The sequence below is a fragment of the Salvia hispanica genome, chromosome 4 (assembly GCF_023119035.1).
Source record: "Salvia hispanica cultivar TCC Black 2014 chromosome 4, UniMelb_Shisp_WGS_1.0, whole genome shotgun sequence".
Taxonomy (NCBI): domain Eukaryota; kingdom Viridiplantae; phylum Streptophyta; class Magnoliopsida; order Lamiales; family Lamiaceae; genus Salvia; species Salvia hispanica.
In genome coordinates, this window is record NC_062968.1 from 57,209,652 (window position 1) to 57,231,835 (window position 22,184).

Here is a 22,184-nt window from a genome sequence, read left to right on the forward strand (position 1 = left end):
ATTGTGTTTGGGGGTGTGTTTTTAGAAAGCTTACTAGTGGAGGTGCAACTTATGATGCACGAAGTACTAACTCTTGTTTAGAGGAACTCATTTTAATTTTGTAAATTATGTATAATAAGATTGATTGCTAGAATAGTAGTAGTATTAGATTGAAGATGTTAAATTATGTTCGGAAAGTAATTGGAAAGTAAAATGTGTCATTTTTGAATGGACTAGTCGCAATCTAAAATTACAAAACTATAGATTTGTATCTAAACTTTAAAGACATTAGATCTTTAGGCATGACCACTTTATTACAATTTCATGTTTGTTTTACAATTCTAGTCAATATAATAATTAAAGAAGATTTAGAGGGTTCATAATTGACAATTACTAGAAGCTTTGACATTTGTGAATGTTCCTCTTTGAGTAAAAGTCTACGACGCAAATGGTTATTGCATGGAAATTATGGGTCGATTGAGTCAAAGAGGGAATGAATTACTTAGCAATGGTTTGCTTAATAAGGAAGGTTTTTAGTGGGTAATCAATTGTGTCCCAATATTATTACAAAATTATTGGGCCAATGCTGTGACAAAAACAAATACTATAATAAGAAAAAGACTATGCACAATAAATCACTCCACTTAAATGCTTATAATATGAATAGGTTCACTTTGTTATAATGGGCCACTTTTCTGGGTCTGAGTCCAAATAAGTTTTTAGGCCATCAAATTGGTCTTCTGAAAATGAATTGATATTAATTTTAAATTAATTGATAATTTCCAGGCCACCTATGCCTTGAACTATAATTGCACACAAATAGAATAGCTTGTGACAAACATATCATATGATTATAAATTATACTACTGAAATATGGAGTATATTATGGTACAAACATACTACTCCATAAGACACCATATAGGATATACCGTGCAATTTATTTATTTATAAAAGAACACATTTATTGATGAAGCAATAAGAAATCAATAAAGATAGCTTGGCAATGTAGGTTCCATGATGAGAGAAAGAGGATGTTTAGGAATAGTAGTCAATCCATATTGCTCCTCCATGCTTATATCTTCAACCCTCATGCCTTCCTCCAATTTAATCTCAAATCCATGCAACAAATTAGCCAAGGTGGTTGGAACAGTCTTAAGTGCAAGATTCATTCCCGGGCACCTTCTTCTGCCCGACCCGAACGGCAACACTGCAAAGTTAGATCCTGTAATAAATTCGATATCTTTTCCTATGAATCTCTCAGGCAAGAACTCTTCTGGAGCATCCCATGAGTCCGGGTCCCTCCCTATGCTCCATGCATTGATAAGTACCAATGTGCCCTTCGAGACGTTGTAGCCCGCAACGTTGCAATCCTGGATCGCGCAATGAGGGGCTAACAATGTAGCAATTGGATGTAGGCGCAACGTTTCCATGATGACGGCATTTATGTATGGCAATTGAGTCATGTCATGCTCCTCTACCCATCTATTTCTCCCGATCGCTCTGTCCAGCTCTGCTTTTGCCTTCTCCATAACGTGCGGGTGCCTGAGGAGTTCGAGAATAACCCATTCGATCGTTCCAGCTGAAGTATCCGTCGCGCCAACCAACAAATTCTGCAACATTTAAGAGAAATTAACAAGTTTTTGGGTGTGTTTGATTTTGATATGAGTATTGATGCAAAACGCATGAGAAAAAAGACCTAACAGAGAAGTAATCACGAAACCCTAGTTTCAGTGAACACGAAAAATACTATTATCAAAAACCAACTCCGCCGAAAAACAAAAACAATGCTATTTATAAGCGTCTAGAAATCCTAAAAATTCAAAAGGAAATAAAACGCAAATTAGAAAATTAAAACTAAGTCTGAAAAAATAGTAAAATGTCGTTTTCACCCCCTAAACTATGTCAGATGGCCAAAATCCATCGTCCGTCATCACAACGGTGAGTTTGATTCCAAACGCCGATTCGCATGCACCGCGCGAATTTCAAGTCATTCTGACACCGAATGGTTTAGCCCGATTTCTACATTCGAACTGCATCAAGTACAATAGAATTGAAATATAAAAATGGTAGTACCATTATTAATGCCTTGACACAATCCCTTGTGAATTGAACTCCATCTTCCTCCTCAGCTATCTGCAGCAAAACATCCACAAAATCATCCTCACCTTCTCCTCTTCTCTCCAAATGATCATCAATCACATAGTCGCAAAATCCATCCATTTTCCTCCGCAAAGCCCTCATCTTCTTCCCATAGCCCTGTAAATCGAGAAAGTCAACCCACGGGATCCAATCCCCTATATTAAACGCTCCATTCAGCACAAACCACTCCCTCACTATCTCCCTCATCTCATCCATGTCTAAAACGGATTCATCTTCTTCATCACCAAAATACTTCTCCTTGAATACCATCTTCGAAACAACCGAGAGAGTGAAGCCCAACAAATGCTCTCTCAGCTCAACCGGTTTTCCATATAACGACATTAAACGGGAGAACAGCCGGTGCCTCTCCTCGACACGGATGGGCTCGAAGCACTCGACTTTTTGGGGGTTCAACACCTTCGTCATGTATATTTTACGCGCTGCTCGCCAGTAGGGGCCGTAGGGAGAGAAGGAGACGTCGGAGTAGTCGAAGCTGACGTGTTTGTAGGCTGCAAAAGTAGGTCTTGAGGCGAAGACGGCGTCGTGGACTTTAAGGAACTGTTTGGCCATCTCGGGGGACGAGGCGACCAGGACCGGGAATTTTCCGAATTTTAGTAGCATTATTTCGCCGTATTTTTGGGATAAACGGTGGAGGGATCGGTGGGGGATTGGGCCGAGGAGATTCAAGTTGCCTATAACAGGCCATGGTTGTGGGCCCGGCGGGAGCAGAAGCCTCTGCTCCCGCCGTAGTCTAGTTTTGGCTATTTTGGAAATGAAGTATGTTGCAAATATTAGGGCTAAAAGCAGCCATGAGATGTCCATTGGTTGTGACTTGTGAAGAATTATGGTTTATGCATTAGTAAATTTATAGAGGATTGATTGGATTGTAATTTTATTGTTTGAGTGTTCAATTATTTCATTTTGGACATTTGTTTATTAAATATATGTGGTGGTGTGGTTGTGGCATATCCACGCTAGAGTAAAAAGGGGTATAGTTGTGTCCTTTAATATTATATTATTATTTAATATTATATTATTATTTACTACTATTTCTTATAAATTACTCCTAAATTTAGTTCAGAAGTATTATTCAAGATCTATTATCTATATCTACACTTCATAAGCTAGTAGTATTACACAACTCATCATTGTCCAATATTCATTACAAAAAGTATGGAGAGAGAGGAAGGCAATTGGCCAAGAGTGAGACAAACGATTGTTTTCACACTCCGAGCGTTGTCTATCGCAATGCTGGTTGCTCTAACGGTGGCATGATACTTAATTATTTGTTGCACCTAAAATCAATATTTCCAAATATTAGATGTCAAGATTTTGTTTGTGTCTGTTTGTTGTGGCCGAATTAATATATATATGGGCTGATTTGTGTTAAAATGACAACCCCTCTTAAAGTGACATCGTGACACCACTTATACAACAATATTATAAATGCTACACATCAATATTATAAACACTACACAGCAATCTATAGATTGTTGTATAGTGTGTCGAATATTGCTGGACAAGAAAAATTGTTGTATAAAGACCAACAAATTGTTAGCCGTCTTTTTTGGGGGTCTTTTTTTGCCACGACAGCTTATTATTCGTCCACGTGTACAAATGATTGGCTAGGAATGGTAGTATGGTGTTATTTTAAGGGGTGATGGCATCCTAACATACCCCTATATGGGCTTGCTATATAAAAATCTTGCCGTAATTTCTATTTTTCTACGCAAAATTTATCTATAGGGTTATAACTATGTATCTTTTGGATATTTGAAATTAATAGTATGTTTTTGTTTAAAAATACAAAATTGTGTCACTTATATATAGCCTCTTAAATATTGAGTTATTAGTTTCTTTAGCACCTTAAAATTTAATCTTTGCCAACCAATTGCTTGTACAATTTCCTAATCTCCGAGTGTTCCATTGGCTATATGTCTAATAGCATTATTTCCTTCATCCCATGCATCCTAAATAGTACAAGTATTATACTAGAATAATGACACATGTTTTAGTAAATGTTATTTTATTTGTTAAGTGATGAAAAAAACAGTACTCCATATTTTAAATATTGATAAAAAAAATAACTTTTTTTAAAAATGAAAATATGATAATCTTTTTATGAAACAAATTAAAAAAAAAAAGTCATCTATTATGGTCTACAAGGTTTAGTTGTTAACTGAGACCTATTTTGCCAATTATTCATTGAGATGTCGAGTCTCACAATTAACAGGCCTCTTACAATAGTGCACAAAAGAGATAAATAAGGCTACATACATTTTACTCCCTTCGTCCGCAGCTAGGAGTCTCATTTCTCTATTTTGTTCCATCCGCGAATGTGAGTCCCGGATCATAATTACCATAAATGTTAAAGAGACTCCACATTCCACTAACACATTCCACTTACATGTCATTTAAAACTATACAATACAAGTGAGACCTTTATTCCACTAACTTTCTTCCACCCACCTTTTTTTAACATTTCTTAAACTCGTGCCCGAAAGAATTGGGACTCCTATTTGCAGACGGGCGGGAGTACAATCAGGCCTGCAAGAGTAAAGACAACAAGGTTTACTGGTTATAAATTGTACTGAAACATAGGAGTATATATATAGATAGTATAAACATATCATATGATATAAGACATCATATTTGCCTCACCATGCAATTTAGTATTTTTTAAGAATTCTAATATCTTTTTCTACGTATCATATATAGGTAACATTCATTGATGAAGCACACTACTAGAAAAATGGCTTGATCTGTGACACTTTATTAACACTCAACTTAGATACTCAAATAATACACTGATCTTTCATTACATTTATATCTTTCATTACATTTATTTCATACACTAACATTACACTAGAGTTAAATGCGCATTAAGAAATCATTAAAGATAACTTGGCAATGTAGGTTCCATGATGAGAGAAAGAGGGTGTTTAGGAATAGTAGTCAATCCATATTGCTCCTCCATGCTTATATCTTCAACCCTCATGCCTTCCTCCAATTTAATCTCAAATCCATGCAACAAATTAGCCAACGTTGTTGGAACAGTCTTAAGTGCAAGATTGATTCCCGGGCACCTTCTTCGACCCGACCCGAATGGCAACACTGCAAAGTTAGATCCTGTAATAAATTCGAAATCTTTTCCTATGAATCTCTCTGGTAAGAACTCTTCTGGAGCATCCCACGAGTTCGGGTCCCTCCCTATGCTCCATGCATTAACGAGGACTAGTGTGCCCTTCGAGACATTGTAGCCCGCAACGTTGCAATCCTCGATCGCACAATGAGGGCCTAACAGTGTACCAATTGGGTGTAGGCGGAACGTTTCCATGATGACGGCATTCATGTATGGCAATTGAGGCATGTCATTCTCTTCTACCCATCTATTTCTCCCGATCACTTCGTTGAGCTCTGCTTTCGCCTTTTCCATAATGTGCGGGTGCCTGAGGAGTTCGAGCATAACCCATTCGATCGTTCCAGCTGAGGTATCTACGGCGGCAACCAACAAGTTCTGCAAGAAGAGAAACAAGTTTTTTGGGATAATGGAATTCGACCTGTATTGTTATTGCAATTTTATGGATTGTACTTGATGATATAATATTCTAATTCTATTTTAATTCCTTTTATAAAAATAAATTATTAAATAAAATTATATTGTAATTTCAAATTATGCCCGTTGAATAAAAATTTAACCGAACTTCGATAATATTATTCTGTGTGTACAATTTGTATAATGTGTGTTTGAGATTGCTACAAATATCTGAAGTTAATTCAAAATGTTTAATTTTCCTATATAAGTTAAATTGTAGAATTAAGTCGATTTGAAATTGAAATTCCAAACCCAAATTCGAGTCTCCAATTCAATAGACTCAATGACACCATCTAAGAATTCGAGTCTCCAATTCAATAGACCAATCAAATCAACAAATGAATAAAATTTAGTGATCCAGACACATAGCTCACATGAACCGCCAAATTTTTTTTTCCTGCAATTGTGATTGACTGGATGGACCACATGTCAATATATCCCAGACCACTATATTTTAACTCGGGTAGAAAAGTATTACTACCACGTACCATGGTTAACGCCTTGACAGAATCCCTCGTGAATCGAACTCCATCTTCCTCCTCAGCTCTCTGCAGCAAAACATCCACAAAATCTTCCTTACCTTCGCCTCTTCTCTCCAAATGATCATCAATCACGTAGTCACAAAATCCATCCATTTTCCTTCGCAAAGCCCTCATCTTCTTCCCATAGCCCTGTAAATCGAGAAAGTCAACCCACGGGATCCAATCCCCAATATTAAACGCTCCATGTAGCACAAGCCACTCCCTCACTATCTCACTCATCTCATCCATGTCTAAAACGGATTTATCTTCTTTATCTCCAAAATACTTCTCCTTGAAAACCATCTTCGATACAACCGAGAGAGTGAAGCCCAACAAATGCTCTCTCAGCTCAACCGGTTTTCCCGATAACGACATTAAACGGGAGAGCAACCGGCGCCTCTCCTCGACACGGATGGGCTCAAAGCTCTCGACTTTTCGGGCGCTCAGCACTTTGGTTATGAATATTTTACGCGCCTCCCGCCAGTAGGGGCCGTAGGGAGAGAAGCCGACGTCAGAGTAGTTGAAGCTGACATGTTTGGAGGCCGCGAAGGAGGGTCTTGAGGCGAAGACGGCGTCGTGGACTTTAAGGAACTGTTTGGCCATCTCGGGGGACGAGGCGACAAGGACTGGGAATTTTCCGAATTTCAGTAGCATTATTTCTCCGTATTTTTGGGATAAATGGTGGAGGGATTGGTGGGGGATTGGGCCGAGGAGATTCAAGTTGCCTATTATCGGCCATGGTTTTGGACCTGGCGGGAGCTTCTGCTCCCGCCGTTGTCCAATTTTGGCTATTTTTGAAATGAAGTATGTTGCAGCGGTGTATATTAGGGCTAGAAGAAGCAGCAATGAGATCTCCATTGGTAGTGAAGAATGATGGTTTTTGCTTATTGGATTCTATATTTATTTTTTGTCTCTTAAATTTTAGTTTTTTGAGCACCTTAAATTTTGTTTTTTTTTTAGCATTTTCCTTGTTTTTGGAATGAATTTAATTAATGTTACATGACAATTTACTCGTGGTAAAATGAAGTATGTGGTTGAGAATCGAGATGCTATAAAAAAATGGTGTGGTGTGAGACGTGGTTTAAATGTAATCGAGTAGATGATAACAATTGATTGGTTCAGGTGTTTTTGGCAAGTGGATTGATCTTTGCTAGACAATTAATTACATGTAGAATTTCCTCACCTGTCTAAAATAGCTAGACTTAATCCATTTACAGATTATTGACCAAACACCAAAGAGCTAGGACACATCACTATCCGAGAAATTAAGAAAATCAGACTTCATGAATTTCATGGAAACTAACTACTATCCACAAACCAACCCTAAACCCTAAACCCTAAACCCTAAACGAACCCTTCAGAGAGAGAAATAAGGCTATCTGACTTTATGTGGGATTAAACCTAGCGAGACTAAATGAGGTAAGAAAGTATTTTCTCTGTCCCATATAAGTTAGAGACAATTTTTTAGTATGAAATTTAAGAAATTGTGTTAAATAGGTTAAATAAATATAAAATAAGAGAGAGAATAAAATAAGAGATATAAGAAAGAGTAAAACATAAAACAGATTAAATATTTATCTTTTTCAAAAGAAAATGAAACAACTCAATTCAGTCAGGATACAGAGTGAAAAGGCGGAAGCAGTATATGCATTTGTTAATATGATAGCTAGGCATGATAAAAGATGAAGAAATTGTTGTATAATGAAACATATAAGACTAAGATTCCATTCTCCAAAAAGGCCACAACAAATGATGAACTCAAACTATATTAGTGAACAACTAATTAACAAGAAACTACTTCTCAATAAAAGATAATACTACACCGTTCGTCTCACTTAAAGCGGCATGTTTCCTAAAATGAAAACATCAACATCTCTTCTTCATTTTCTCTCCTAAATCTACTCATCATACATCTCCTAATACACTAATAAAAAATTACACATGTGGAATTTATTTATAAATATACAACTACACCAATACTAATTTAGGCATATGAACACTCTTTAAAAAAGGAAAAAAAAAATTAAAACTATTCAACTTTTTTTCCAAATCACAGCAGATTAGCATCCAATTACAGCAAATAGCACAAACATATACTACTAGAAAAATGGCTTGTAAATTTGTGACACTTTATTAAATCTGTCAGGATAGATACTCAAATAATACACTATTCTTTCATTACATTATATCATACACTAACATTACACTAGAGTTAAATGTGCATTAAGAAATCAATAAAGATAGCTAGGCAATGTAGGTTCCATGATGAGAGAAAGAGGGTGTTTAGGAATAGTAGTCAATCCATATTGCTCCTCCATGCTTATATCTTCAACCCTCATGCCTTCCTCCAATTTAAGATCAAATCCATGCAACAAATTAGCCAAGGTGGTTGGAACAGTCTTAAGTGCAAGATTCATTCCCGGGCACCTTCTCCGACCTGACCCGAATGGCAACACTGAGAAGTTAGATCCGGTAATAAATTCGATATCTTTTCCAATGAATCTCTCAGGTAAGAACTCTTCAGGAGCATCCCACGAGTTCGGGTCCCTCCCTATGCTCCATGCGTTAACGAGGACTAGTGTGCCCTTCGAGACATTGTAGCCTACAACGTTGCAATCCTGGATCGCGCAATGAGGGGCTAACAGTGTAGCGATTGGATGCAGGCGTAACGTTTCCATGATGACGGCATTTATGTATGGCAATTGAGGCATGTCACGCTCCTCTACCCATCTATTTCTTCCGATCGCTCTGTTCAACTCTGCTTTCGCCTTTTCCATAACGTGCGGGTGCCTGAGGATTTCGAGCATAACCCATTCGATCGTTCCAGCTGAGGTATCTACGGCGGCAACCAACAAGTTCTGCAACAAGAGAAACAAGTTTTTTGGCATAATCAAATTCGATCTGCATTGTTATTGCAATTTTATGGATTGTACTTGATGATATAATATTCTAATTCAATTATAATTCCTTTTATAACAATAAATTATTAAATAAAACTATATTGTATTTTCAAATTATGTCCGGTGAATAAAACATCAATCAAAATTCAATAATATTTTTGTGTGTGTACAATTTATATAATGTGTGTGTTTGACTCCCAATTTTATAAATATCTGAAGTCCATTCCAAATATTTAATTTTCCTATATAAGTTAAACTGTAGAATGAGGTCGATTTGAAATTGAAAGTTCCAATAGACTCAATGACACCATCTGAGAATTGGGGAAATGGCATTTAGGTAAAAATTTATATTCAAGGACCAATCAAATCAACAAACTAATAAAATTTAGTGATCCAGACACATAGCTCACGGTGTCTAATTCATGACCTACCAATTTTTTTTTTTTTTTTGCAATTGTAATTGACTGGATAGGCCACAAGTCAATATATCTCGACCACTAAATTTTCACTCGGGTAGAAACGTAACACTACGTACCATCGTTAACGCCTTCACAGAATCCCTCGTGAATCGAACTCCGTCTTCCTCCTCAGCTATCTGCAGCAAAACATCCACAAAATCATCCTCACCTTCTCCCCTTCTCTCCAAATGATCATCAATCACATAGTCGCAAAATCCATCCATTTTCCTCCGCAAAGCCCTCATCTTCTTCCCATAGCCCTGTAAATCGAGAAAGTCAACCCACGGGATCCAATCCCCAATGTTAAAAGCTCCTTTAGCACAAACCACTCCCTCACTATCTCTCCCATCTCAACCATGTCCAAAGCCGAATCATCTCCTCCACCTCCAAAATACTTCTCCTTGAATATCATCTTCGACACAACCGAGAGAGTGAAGCCCAACAAATGCTCTCTCAGCTCAACCGGTTTTCCCGATAACGACATTAAACGGGAGAGCAGCCGGCGCCTCTCCTCGACACGGATGGGCTCAAAGCTCTCGACTTTTCGGGCGCTCAGCGCTTTCTTCATGAATATTTTACGCGCCTCCCGCCAGTAGGGGCCGTAGGGAGAGAAGGAGACGTCGGAGTAGTCGAAGCTGACGTGTTTGTAGGCCGCGAAAGTGGGCCTTGAGGCGAAGACGGCGTCGTGGACTTTAAGGAACTGTTTGGCCATCTCGGGGGACGAGGCGACCAGGACCGGGAATTTTCCGAATTTCAGTAGCATTATTTCTCCGTGTTTTTGGGATAAATGGTGGAGGGATTGGTGGGGGATTGGGCCGAGGAGGTTCAAGTTGCCTATTATAGGCCATGGTTTTGGGCCCGGCGGGAGCAGAAGCTTCTGCTCCCGCCGTCGTCTACTTTTGGCTATTTTGAAAATGAAGTATGCTGCAGCTGTGTATATTAGGGATAGAAGAAGCAGCAATGAGATCTCCATTGGTAGTGAAGAATGATGTTTTTGCGTTACTAAACTTATAGTAGATGATTTATTGGATTCTAAATTTATTTTTTGAGCACCTTAAAATTTGTTTTTTTAGCATTTTCCTTGTTTTAATATTTTCCCAATATTTTTCGATTAGTTTTCATATGTTTACATGACATTTTACTCGTGGTAAATGAAGTATGTGGTTGATAATCGAGATGGTATAAAAATGGTGTGGTGTGAGACGTGGTTTAAATGTAATCGAGTAGATGATAACAATTGATTGGTTGAAGTGTTTTTGGCAAGTGGATTGATCTGATCTTTGCTAAACAATTACATGTAGGATTCCACACCTGTCTAAATAGCTAGACTTTGTAAACCTATCAATCCATTTTCAGATTATTGACCAATCACCAAAGAGTTATAAAGTGGACGCCTGTGATCTTTTTGTGTTGATGATCATTTAGGAAACATCACTATCCAAGAAATTAAGAAAATCACTTTCATGAATTTCATGGAAACTTCTATCCACAAACCAAACGAACCCTAGAGAAATAAGGCTATAAAGTGGAGTAGTATAAATGTTCTGACTCTACGTGGATTAAAGGTAATGGGTCGGGTTCTGTTGGGCCTCGGTAAAGAACAGAGCCAACAATATATTCCCTCCGTTCATGAAATATTATCCAAGTTTGACTCAGTACGAGTTTTAAGAAATGCGAGAAAGAGTTAGTTGAAAAAGTTAATGGAACGGGAGTCTCATATTTATATACTAGTTTTATAATAGAATGTGAGTGCAAAGTGAACAACATTTCACGGACGGATCAAAATAAAAAATTTGGACAACATTTCACGGACGGAGGAAGTATCACATATAGATAACAAATAAATTCCTCCAAATCTTTCTAGGTAAAACCTAGCGAGAAACTAAATGAGAAAAAAAATTACTTTCTCCGTCTCATCTGAGTTTGAGACAATTTTTTGAGATTGAAAACTAGAAAATAATGTTAAATAGGTTAAATGAACGTAGAATAAAGTAGGAGAAAAATAATAAAATAAGACAAATTAAATATTTGTTTTTTCTAAAAAAAATGAAATAACTCAATTCAATCGGGACATCCCAAGAAGAATATAACTAACTCAATCAAGAAAAAACAGAGTACTGGTCAAAGAAACAGAATGCTGAAAAGAACAACATAAATCATGCTCAATTAAATAAATGCAAGGAACATAACTTAGTATAGGTGAGATGGAAGTCTAGGTTCCATGATAAGTTGAAGAGGCTCTTTAGGATGCACAGTGAGTCCATATAGTTCCTCAACACACACATCTTGAGGCTTCATGCCCTCAACCAACCTCAAATCGAAACCATGCAACAAATTAGCCAGCGTTGTCCGAACAAGCTTAAGTCCAAGCTTGTACCCGGGGCATCTCCTCCTCCCGGAGCTAAATGACTTCCCATCATATCAACATCTTTTCCGATAAATCTCTCAGGCAAGAACTCTACAGGCGCGTCCCACGAGTTTGGATCCCGCCCTATGCTCCATGTGTTGATGATCACGGGCGTCCCCTTTGGTATGTCGTACCCTGCAACCGTGCAGTCCTCAATCGCACAATGGGGTGGTAGCAACGGGGATAGCGGATGCAGCCTCCACGTCTCCGTGATTATGGCATCCATGTAAGGTAATTGAGCGTAGTCGCTCTCTTCTACCCATCTCTCCCTTCCGATTACCCGGTCTAATTCTTCTCTCGCCTTTTCAGCCACTCGAGGGTGCCTCATTACTTCGTGGATAGCCCATTCGACTGTTTTAGCCGAGGTGTCCGTGCCACCGGTTAGCAAGTCCTGTAATGTTACAGAGTGAAAGGCCACAACAAATGATGAACTCAAACTATATTAGTGAGCAACTAATTAACAAGAAACTACTCGATAAAAGAAATACTACACCGTTGTCTCACTTAAAGTGGCACGTTGAAACACCAACATCTCTTCTTCATTCTCTCTCCTAAATCTACTCATACACACATGTGGAATTTATTTATAAAAATACTACTACACCAATACTATATAATCTAGGCATATGAACACTCTTCAAAAAAGAAAAAAAAGATTAAAACTATTCAATTTCTTTCCAAATCACAGCAGATTAGCATCATTACAGCAGATAGCACAAACATACACTACTACTAGTTACTCCCAACTTATAAAAGTAATACTACTAACTTATAAAAATCTATAAACTGCAAATCAATACTATTATACTATAAATCACAAAAGTTACATGTAAATGATAGTACCTGCAAAAATGCTTTGACACCATCTCTTGTCAATTTAACCTCAAGATCAGGCTTCTCAGCCATCACCAACAACACATCCACCAAATCTCCGGGGCTGAATTCCTCGTCCGATCTCCTAGCCTGATGATCATCAATCACATGCTCATTAAACCTATCAAGCTTCTTGTACAGCTCCTTCATCCTCCGAACATAGCCTTGCAAGTCGAGGAACCCGAGCCACGGTATCCAATCTCCCACATTAAACACCCCATTCAGCAAAAACCACTCATCCAGCATCCCCTGCAGCTCCCCAAGCTCGAAAACCGACCCTTGTTCTTTATCTCCAAAATACTTATTGCTCACCACCATCCTACTTATGTTGGAAAGCGTAAACCGGGACAAATGCCCCCTCAGCAAGACCGGCTTGCCCGAGAGGGCATGCAGGCGGGCGAGGAAGGCCCTGCCTTCCTCATCCCGGACCGGCTTGAAGAATTCGAGCCGGTTAGGGCTGAAGACTTCCGAGAGGAAGATTTTACGCGCTTGGCGCCAGTAGGGGCCGTAGGGGGACCAGGTCATGTCGGAGTAGTTGTAGGCGGTGTATTTGCCGGCGGCGAGGGCGGGCCGGGTGGCGAAGTTGGCGTCGTGGACCTTGAGGAACTGTCTGGCCATCTCGGGGGAGGAGGCGATGAGAGATGGTGAGGAGCCTAGCTTGATGAGCATTAGCTCGCCGTGTTTTTGGGAGAGGGAGTGGAGGGAGCGGTGCGGGGACGGGCCGAGGAGGTGGATGTTGCCGATGATCGGCCATGGCGTGGGCCCCGGTGGAAGCTTTCGCGGCCGGGGGCGGTTGAAGAGTAGCCGTGAGAGGAAGGCTAGTGCGGCGAGGAGGATTAGAGCGGAGAGGGATTCATGGTAGTGAAGCATTTTTGGAGGTTTTGTGATGGAAGATCTGATGATTTTACAATTTTTTAATTGGCTCAGCAGATTTATAGTACTCCCTTCGTGACTTCGTCTCATAATAAATGTTACATTTGAAAGATTGACAGTATAATTTTATAACTAATGTGAGAGAGAATTTTTTTAAAAGACGAAATGTAACATTTTTTGGTGGAATAAAGAAAAGTGTGATATTTATTATGAGACGGAGGGAATGATACTTTAAAACCGCATGAGAATCTGAACTGCAGTCAACAATTCAAATGAGCATTTAATTGTACACGTGGAACGGTTTGGGAGAGGAATCTACACTAGAATTTAAACAGTTGAATCTGATCTGTAGCAATCAATTCAAATAAGCGTTTCATTGTACACGTGGCACGCATTGGGTGAGGAATCTACACTAGAATTTAAACAGTAGAATCTAACCTGTAGTCCACAGTAAAATTCACGTGTCTCATCCATTGTAATAAAAAATCTAATCTCAAAATCCATTGTTGTGGAAAATTTAATCTAAAAAAAGTCAGTGAATTTAATCACTTTCTTAAAAATTTATTTAATCTCAAAATCTGAAAAGTCATGAATTTAATCTCTTTTTTTTTAATTTACTTAATCTCAAAATCTGAAAAGTCAGCGAATTTAATCTTTTTAAAAAAATATTTGTCCTTTGGGATTCCGGTTCAAAATACAATCACAATTCATTGCTAATTATATTTCCTGCTATTCCTCACAACATGGTGGATTTGATTTTGAATTGCTTTGAATATTTAGGTGTAATAAATTTATAACCTCATTTGGACAATATTTTCGAAATATTCTACTCATGGAAGCCAACATTCAACCGATCTTGATATAATGTCTTAATAAAAATGCCATACATCTATTTGTCCATTCTTTTCTTTGTAGCAAGAACTGCCCCTCCATTGCCAACTGCGCTACGCCCCTGCCGGCTGTCCGTTCTTTTCTTAATTGCAAAATCAGTGGTTATCATCATTGCTTCATGATTGGATCAACTAGCATGTTTTCAGCTTTATATGTTAACTAGAAGGTCTAGGGACAAACACCACAATGTTCCTCCTCATAAATCGAATACAAAACACCGAAGTGTTCCTCAACTAAACCACTTACAATGTGAACCTTCACAACATCTCAAATTACTAATGGAAGATACACATACCTAAATAAATAATGGAATCATGCTGCACAAAGTTCCTTCAATGGCAGAACTCACTGCTGGAGATATGCAGGAACTCTCTTCGAACTATACGTTTCAAACAAGTACGAAATGATCTTCTTGTAATCTCTGATTTCCATGCCGGTGTTGTGATCAACAAGGTAAGGTACCTGCATTACATTCCGTTCAGAGCTTACACGTAAACTTTTGGTCACAAGTTAGCAAAACCTATAATGTATGAGAAGTGTGGGGATTGATCAAGCCATTTTTGCATTATGTAAATATTTTTCTATGACGAATGGATCTAGGCGCTATGCACATTACATGAGCTGACCTCTTTTGATCCGGACATCTCGTTGAGCATTCTTTCCCGTATAGACCCTTCACCCACGCTCCGAAGAATATAAGGAAGTTCCAGTTCACAAAGTGCTTCACGAACAATTCGAGCATACTGCCAAATAAGAATTATATCGTTTGATCCCATTTCAAGTGACTGGATAGGCAAGTACTAGACTAGCATACACGCACGCACGCACACAGAGAGATAAGGAATCGTGTAACATCAATGCTTACAGGGTTGTTTTCATATGAGAAGAGCTCCAGTTTTTGGGGAGGCGATTGTTTTACTGAATTTTCCCACAACGTCATTCCTCTGCCTGCTCGAAGTAGTGTCGGTACCCAACCTGTGAGCAGTGTGCTGCATTTTAAAAATGATACAATTGCAAGGTTATGTGCAGTGCATGTGTAACCTCATTTAAAATGACAAATTTATAATAGGAGGAGATACAACAGATAAATATGACACTGTTACCCTTAAATTAAATAAATATCATAGACAAGTCAATTTTGTAAGCAACGCCATTTTAACGCAAGTATAGATACACAAACCAAATAAAACACTTCAAATCTCTTGTGTTCGACTAGATCAGTAGATCTAAAAGTATGCAAAACATCCTAAGAGCAAAGGCCCAATCCCTCGTATAAAAATGAAAGATTGAAACATGCTTGTTCTTTTATAGGTTAATCACAGTTTGTTTGTGTCTACAATTTTCACCGATTTCTTTAATATGTCCCCAATTCACCATTTCCAGAAAGTGAAATGGCAAGGTGCTGACATTTTTCGAAAAATGCTGAATGTTGGGGACACAAACTGAGATTAACCATACTCTTAACATAGAATATATGGCAAAAGGTCTTCATAAAAGGAAAAGGATAAAAGGTATGAAGAACTTCTTGTAGCCAAATCACCTATGTGGGAAATAATGGAATATAAAAATGTACTAAAAAAAATAGTAGATGAGATAGACAAGTGCCAAATTTCATACATTGTTCCAAAATAACGATAATTGTACAAAACTAAAATACCTCTCCAAGATTCCAAATGACGGACTCCTATTTCCTCCATATTGCTGAAATAAGTATTTAACAATGTCACCTGCAGATAAATTCACAATCATTAATGGAGTAAATAGATGCGACATTCAAGCTAAATGGATTCCAAAATCCACTTTTAAACCCAGGAATGCGACAGCAAAATTTTCTAAGGCACCTAAATACAAAATCCTCCAAAATATTTAATTTACAAGTTTAGTATACATTTGAAAAACCAGCCTGTTACTTACTGCTTTCATAGATAGAAACTCCGGTGTTCGGGTCAATGAGGAAGGGAAACCTGAATGGGGATATAATTTGCTCTTGTAAGTTGTAAGGAAATGAAGACATTATAATCTTGAACTAAGTATTTACGAATCAACCAAGTGTGAGTGAAAAGCAATGCAATCTTACTGTTCCCTGCCACCAAGTTGTCTGACTGTTGCCCTATGTCTTACTGACCCTTTTGGGCATGGAAAGATCTGCATGAATGACAATCGGCTGTGCAAATTCAACCACTGAAAATCACTCAAGATTTTTGAAAGGGATAACTGTTACTGAATCTAGACACACAAACTTTCACCCTTTCTGAATTTTCACTCAATTGACAGTGAATTGATAACTTGAAGAAGTGACGACGTAGACATCCAACTTGATCGTTTAATACATCAGCCGTTCAAAATCTTACTTTTTTTCTTGAAAATTTAAATGTGCAAAGTGGAATAATCTTTGATAGAGACCATGAGAGACAAGAGTATATTTTAAATGGAAAGTTTGGATTGCGTACCTCTACGGAGAGATCTAGCTCAGTAATGGCCTCACGAACCCTTCTACAGAATGGGCATGCCTCTGTTGACAATTCCTACAAGCTTCAGTTAGTCCGAAGTTAAAGGGATAATTGATTGGTACAAATATCATAGAGTCTACGAGATAGGCTTTACTATACAAGAACTTAAACAAGGAAACGAGCGACCAAAGCTAAAAGAAACAAGAAAGTAATCGGAAAGAGAAGATACCAAATTCATATAATTGGAGAGGCAGTGGAGGATCTGCTCTTTGTTCGTTGTTTAAACCGTCGGATAGTGATTTAGAACCCCACGGAAACCTTGCTATAGTAGATAACGAAGATGTAGCCTCCTATTACATATGAAAAAAATTATTGAAACACATAAATAACATCGCACTAACTTCCCAAGAATTTGTCTGTCAATCATATGAAATAATTCAACTACACACATATCTTATGAAATCAATGCAAACAAAAGAGATGGATCTACAAAATTTATGTTCCTTTATACAGAAATATAAGCTTCCCAAAAAGCTCAAGATACCTCTAGTAGATAGTTTCTCTCTGCAGACGGATCCCCTGCCTACAAGAAAATCAGGCTGTAAGCAAGTTGAATCAAACTAAACATACAGCTATGCAAACATGTACTAGAATTTGCGTCCGAGTTCGTCTGATGATAACAATGAATCGACCATGAACACACCTTAATTGAGCAACTTCGTGTAGCTTAACATTTTTATGCTTGTCTGGAGCTATGAAATTTATCAAACACAAAATTAAGCTCAAATTTATTTGATATTCTTATCAAACACAGTTTGTTTGATTGCTTTAACTTAGCTAAACTTCGTGTAAGCTTAATTCTCTATCAAACACAAATTACAACCACTTCTATCTGATATGTTTATGGATTCGAGCTCAAACAAGCTCTTGGACTAAAATCACGAATCAAATAGTATCAAATTATATAGTTTAATAGATTAATCGAAACAATAAATGGTGTAATCAGCATTCAGCAGCATAAACCCTAAACCGTAAAATTCATGTAACGCCCAAATTTCCTAAACAATTTCAATCAATTGAATCATAGTTACTTACAGCGAAGAGCTTAAGCAAGGGGCAAAGAAAAGACAGCAAGCTAGTTGAGCGGCCACCGCCGTCATTATCGCGAGCTCCTTTTTCTTGAGAAATTTGGGCTTCCTCTTCTCGATTGGAGGAATTTCTCACACAAGTTCTGTTTCTTTTGCAAAAAACGACATTTTTGAGACAATTTCTGCGAGAAACTGCGAGGATTGAAGGTGGGAATTGAGCTCTAGCAAAAGGCTGTATGCTTTTGTTGGAATTTATGTGAATTTTTCCACCGATTGGAGTTGGATTTGGGGATGAAATTGGTGAGGAATGCATTTGAAGATTGTGGTGGTTATGGCAGTTGCTCTTCAGTTCTGAAAAATTGAGTGTATTAGTATTTTTTTAGGATAAATTGTCAAGATAAATAATGAAGGGTTAATTTCTGATTTATCATTTATTTTTAAAAATTAAATTGTAAATGCTATATTATAAAATTGTAATTTTCACAGTTATCTCATCTGTTTTTTTTTTTTGGTGAAACATGGAACGATGTATTGTGTCAGTCTATTTTATCACGTCACTGAATATTTCGCTGAAACAAAAGGACATATTAGATAATTGCGAAATTACAAACTTTATAGTTTATAATTTAGTTTTTGAAAAGTGTGGATCTTTCATAATTTATTAATTTAGCAATTTGACTATCAAAATTAGTAGGAAAATGAGCATTTTTTAGATGATAATAGTGAAAGCATTTAGAGTATTTGTTTAGATCTGCGAAATAATCATTTTATGGTCAAAAATTATTTTGGATATTCAAGGGTCTCCATATTTCTACAATAGAATTGGTGTATATTCTAACGCATAAAATAGAGTGAAAGGCAACAAATACTAAAATTCTCATAGCATTTCATTCTACGAATAACAACAAAAGTACACTTCGAAGTGACTAAAAGTTGCTATAAAATGGATAGCATTTCAAGAAAAATAGAATTGCTATGCCAATGGATCATTTGTAGAAAAAATAAAATGACCAAATTATTATTGAAAAAGTTTGTAACTCTTCCATGAAACGATGATCTCGTGAGCTCCTCCAATTGGTGCCACCGTCATGATAGTAAATCCAATCAGCAGTGAACTCTGAAATTGAATGAATATAATGTTATAATTTTGTAAAAAAAAATGATATTTTTATTAATTAATATTGTGCACTCACCCAACATAAAATCCAGTGGAAGCTCCATGCTTTAGGTTTTTGGGTTTTAAGCCAAACAGCACAAGGAATCTGGTATGAATTTAAACACCAAAGTTGCATCATATATAAAATTATCAATTGAAATAATATGATTAGATTTTTGAAAAAATAGTTTCACAATTTCTTGAATTTAATTTACTCACAATGTAAGATGTGCTTGAAAATGCAAGTCCTCCAATAAATCCCAATAATCCTCCAAAAAATGGAAGGAGAATTGCCATAAATGCGGTGAACACTGCAGCAAATAAAAAGAACATAATTTCAACATTTAACATAGTAGTAATAATTTTAAAACTTATGTTTTTCCTATTTCCTACATTTGATTTCCTTCCTTTTAAATATATTATATGTGATGATGTCTTATTGTGTTACAAGTCAATTGTTAGATCCAAATTCCTATTCAGTGGCATATTAATATTTACTTTATCAAGCTTGAATAATTTCAAATTAATTAGGTAGATAACTCATACTAATAAAAATTTAAAAAATGTAGATAATTACCAACAAATACACTGCGTGCGACAAGGCGAAGAGGTCTTCCCGGGTTGAAATGCCACTTTGTGACTAACGTAGATTCAATTTTGTCAAAAATAGGCATACCGAATACCTAAATAAAATAGAATAAAATCATGAATTTCAATCAAATTCTAGTATTCTACGGAATACCCAAATAAAATAAGAATAAAATCATGAATTTCAATCAATTCTACGTTCTTATATTAAGAGCATGCACAATGCAACCCCCTTTGTCACGTTCCGGGTGGACAAGACGGGATAGGGCCGCATTGCAAGCGTTCCGTCCCCTCGTCTGTTCCTCGGACAGATACTGAAGGAAGATGAGATAAGATAAAAATATGATAAAAATACAGTATTTTAAGTATGTTAGATAACTCGTAACTCCTTTTATCTTTGAATAGATTTACCTGATAGCTTCCAATAACATGAATGAACACCATGAAATTAGCGGCACTAATGAGCCATTTCGGGTGCTCCAAAGAAAGAAGTACATCATCCTCGACTTCATTTCCGAATGCCCAATACCCCGATATTGCAACGGGAAAATAGCACAACGCCACGATAAGATAAGCCACGGTGACGCCCTTAGTCATTGGAATTTTCGACGGCTTTGTGTGCGTTGAAGGGATTGTCGCCTGAATTTCCAACGCCACGCTGTGACCAGCAAAGGCAAATGATAGCACTCCTAAGCTACTAAAGATGTCAAAAATGATGTTGATCGTCGTCGTCGATCGGAAACCGTAGTTAACCACGTGGTGCCCCGTGAAGCCTTTCCATAGAGATGTACCCGTGGCTATGAAAGAGTAGCTACACAAAAAAAAAATTCTATCAAATATTATACCCACACAATTATTAATTTATTCACTAAAGGTGACAGTTCAATTCGTTAGACAAGATAATAATGATATATACAGTATGTGATATTGCACCTTATCGACATGACGGCCGCTAGAAGAGAGACGATCTTCAAGGAATTGAAGTTCGGAGATTGAGAAAGTACCAATTGAACGGCAGCAAACATCAAGATGAAATAAGTGTTTCGAATATCGGCTTTTGGCGTGATGAGAGCTAAGCATTTTTGGAGCGATTTCCCTCCCGTGACCATGTATACGATGTCGGATCCAACTTGGACAATCATTTGTTGCGGCATTACCAGCCAGAATCCTAGGTATTCTCCAAAGGCATGTTGCCCGAGCTCAGTGAACCGGTCGAACCGTTTACCCGTCTCTGATTCGTGGAGTTGAATCAATAGCCAAACCGTGTACCATGTTACTAACCATGCAACAAGTATAGCCAAGACTCCAGGTATCCTATACCAAGAGTTAGGCCATTACACAATGTCAACACAATTTTAAAATTGATGGATCTATAACGAATTTTATTTTATTTTAAAATGTAAATTATATTTTCTTTTCAAAAAACGATCAATAACGATTTCTCATTTAAAATTGAAAAATGACATCAATATTAAGTCGTAAATTTACCAGCCGAGCCGAGCCAAGACTAGTGGCAAACCGAGCACACCCGCGCCAACCATAGCAGTGACGCAATGAAAAGCGGAATACCACCATTTCGCTTTACGGGACGCGGTTATAGGCAACCAACTATTCAACTCCGCCTCCGTATTTGGCCTCGAATTCGGTTCAGCCTATAACAAAATTCAATAACATAATAATTTATGGAAAAATACCTAAATATACAATGTATAAAAACAAACAACAAAACGCACCATCCAATTCTTGATTATGAAGAGTCGAAAAATACAGTGGTGTGGAGTTGAGTGAGGTGAAATGGATGATTAATTTAGACATATTTATAAGATGAGAGTGAAAACCATGTGTTTTTGGTCGTATCTTAGATCCTGATTTAGTGAAAGCTAATAAGAATCGGTCCTAAAATCTATATCCAAAATTAATAAAAGTTCTCGTTTGAGAAAAATATGGGATTTAGTTATGTTGCCATCTTGGATCTGCATTATAATAGAAAGAGATAGGATGAAACGACAAATGTCAATATTCAAGGTGGATTATTTATTTAAAATTTCTTTTATTATCATAGTATCTTTCAATATTACTCACTACTTACTAGTAGTTCAGTTTAGGCCGAAATTCGAAAATTAACTCAAATAATTTGTTAAATTTAGAGGTGTTAGTTGAAAATTACACCATTTGAGAATCGGATTAATTCGGGTAGTGTTAATGTCATGTAAATTTCTTCATTATACCATTTTCGGACCTCTATCATAATAAATTATAGTATTTG

General features: G+C 37.2%; 4 protein-coding genes and 2 pseudogenes across 4 annotated transcripts; all 6 read right to left on the bottom strand.

Moving 5' to 3' along the window:
• Positions 1–923: 923 nt before the first annotated feature.
• On the bottom strand, positions 924–2,940 carry LOC125224450 (trimethyltridecatetraene synthase-like). Its single transcript, XM_048127848.1, has 2 exons — positions 2,053–2,940; positions 924–1,589 (listed from the first exon to the last, which is right to left on the bottom strand). Exons 1-2 carry the CDS (start codon positions 2,938–2,940, stop codon positions 963–965), a joined length of 1,515 nt encoding a protein of 504 aa, XP_047983805.1. The 3' UTR covers positions 924–962.
• Positions 2,941–4,910: 1,970 nt separating this feature from the next.
• Positions 4,911–7,138, bottom strand: LOC125219818 (cytochrome P450 71AU50-like). The gene is made up of 2 exons (XM_048121892.1): positions 6,202–7,138; positions 4,911–5,635 (listed from the first exon to the last, which is right to left on the bottom strand). Exons 1-2 carry the CDS (start codon positions 7,090–7,092, stop codon positions 5,012–5,014), a joined length of 1,515 nt encoding a protein of 504 aa, XP_047977849.1. The 5' UTR covers positions 7,093–7,138; the 3' UTR covers positions 4,911–5,011.
• A 1,225-nt stretch (positions 7,139–8,363) lies between these two features.
• On the bottom strand, positions 8,364–10,587 carry LOC125220165 (annotated as a pseudogene).
• A 1,128-nt stretch (positions 10,588–11,715) lies between these two features.
• On the bottom strand, positions 11,716–13,742 carry LOC125224173 (annotated as a pseudogene).
• Positions 13,743–14,758: 1,016 nt separating this feature from the next.
• LOC125224175 lies at positions 14,759–18,515 on the bottom strand. The gene is made up of 10 exons (XM_048127534.1): positions 18,182–18,515; positions 17,631–17,669; positions 17,316–17,436; positions 17,087–17,148; positions 16,714–16,781; positions 16,551–16,600; positions 16,294–16,363; positions 15,502–15,625; positions 15,263–15,379; positions 14,759–15,098 (listed from the first exon to the last, which is right to left on the bottom strand). The coding sequence occupies exons 1-10, from the start codon at positions 18,485–18,487 to the stop codon at positions 14,982–14,984; spliced, it is 1,074 nt and encodes a 357-aa protein (XP_047983491.1). The 5' UTR covers positions 18,488–18,515; the 3' UTR covers positions 14,759–14,981.
• A 525-nt stretch (positions 18,516–19,040) lies between these two features.
• LOC125224174 (lysine histidine transporter-like 5) lies at positions 19,041–21,692 on the bottom strand. Its single transcript, XM_048127533.1, has 8 exons — positions 21,652–21,692; positions 21,407–21,570; positions 20,852–21,232; positions 20,330–20,729; positions 19,908–20,013; positions 19,550–19,641; positions 19,368–19,436; positions 19,041–19,291 (listed from the first exon to the last, which is right to left on the bottom strand). Exons 1-8 carry the CDS (start codon positions 21,652–21,654, stop codon positions 19,193–19,195), a joined length of 1,314 nt encoding a protein of 437 aa, XP_047983490.1. The 5' UTR covers positions 21,655–21,692; the 3' UTR covers positions 19,041–19,192.
• Positions 21,693–22,184: the final 492 nt, after the last annotated feature.

Excerpts from the sequence above, each read along its gene's own strand:
- LOC125224174 (XM_048127533.1), bottom strand. Across the intron at positions 21,233-21,406 it reads GTCTTGGCTCGGCTCGGCTG|GATACCTGGAGTCTTGGCTA; the intron begins GTAAATTTACGA and ends CTCTTGGTATAG. Across the intron at positions 20,014-20,329 it reads ATGTTATTGGAAGCTATCAG|GTATTCGGTATGCCTATTTT; the intron begins GTAAATCTATTC and ends TATTTTATTTAG.
- LOC125219818 (XM_048121892.1), bottom strand. The coding sequence starts at position 7,092 with ATGGAGATCTCATTGCTGCTTCTTCTAGCCCTAATATACACCGCTGCA. Across the intron at positions 5,636-6,201 it reads CTGTCAAGGCGTTAACCATG|AACTTGTTGGTTGCCGCCGT; the intron begins GTACGTGGTAGT and ends CTCTTCTTGCAG.
- LOC125224450 (XM_048127848.1), bottom strand. The coding sequence starts at position 2,940 with ATGGACATCTCATGGCTGCTTTTAGCCCTAATATTTGCAACATACTTC. Across the intron at positions 1,590-2,052 it reads GTGTCAAGGCATTAATAATG|AATTTGTTGGTTGGCGCGAC; the intron begins GTACTACCATTT and ends TAAATGTTGCAG.
- LOC125224175 (XM_048127534.1), bottom strand. The coding sequence starts at position 18,487 with ATGCATTCCTCACCAATTTCATCCCCAAATCCAACTCCAATCGGTGGA. Across the intron at positions 17,670-18,181 it reads CCTTGCTTAAGCTCTTCGCT|GCAGGGGATCCGTCTGCAGA; the intron begins GTAAGTAACTAT and ends ATTTTCTTGTAG. Across the intron at positions 17,437-17,630 it reads AGAGAAACTATCTACTAGAG|GAGGCTACATCTTCGTTATC; the intron begins GTATCTTGAGCT and ends CATATGTAATAG.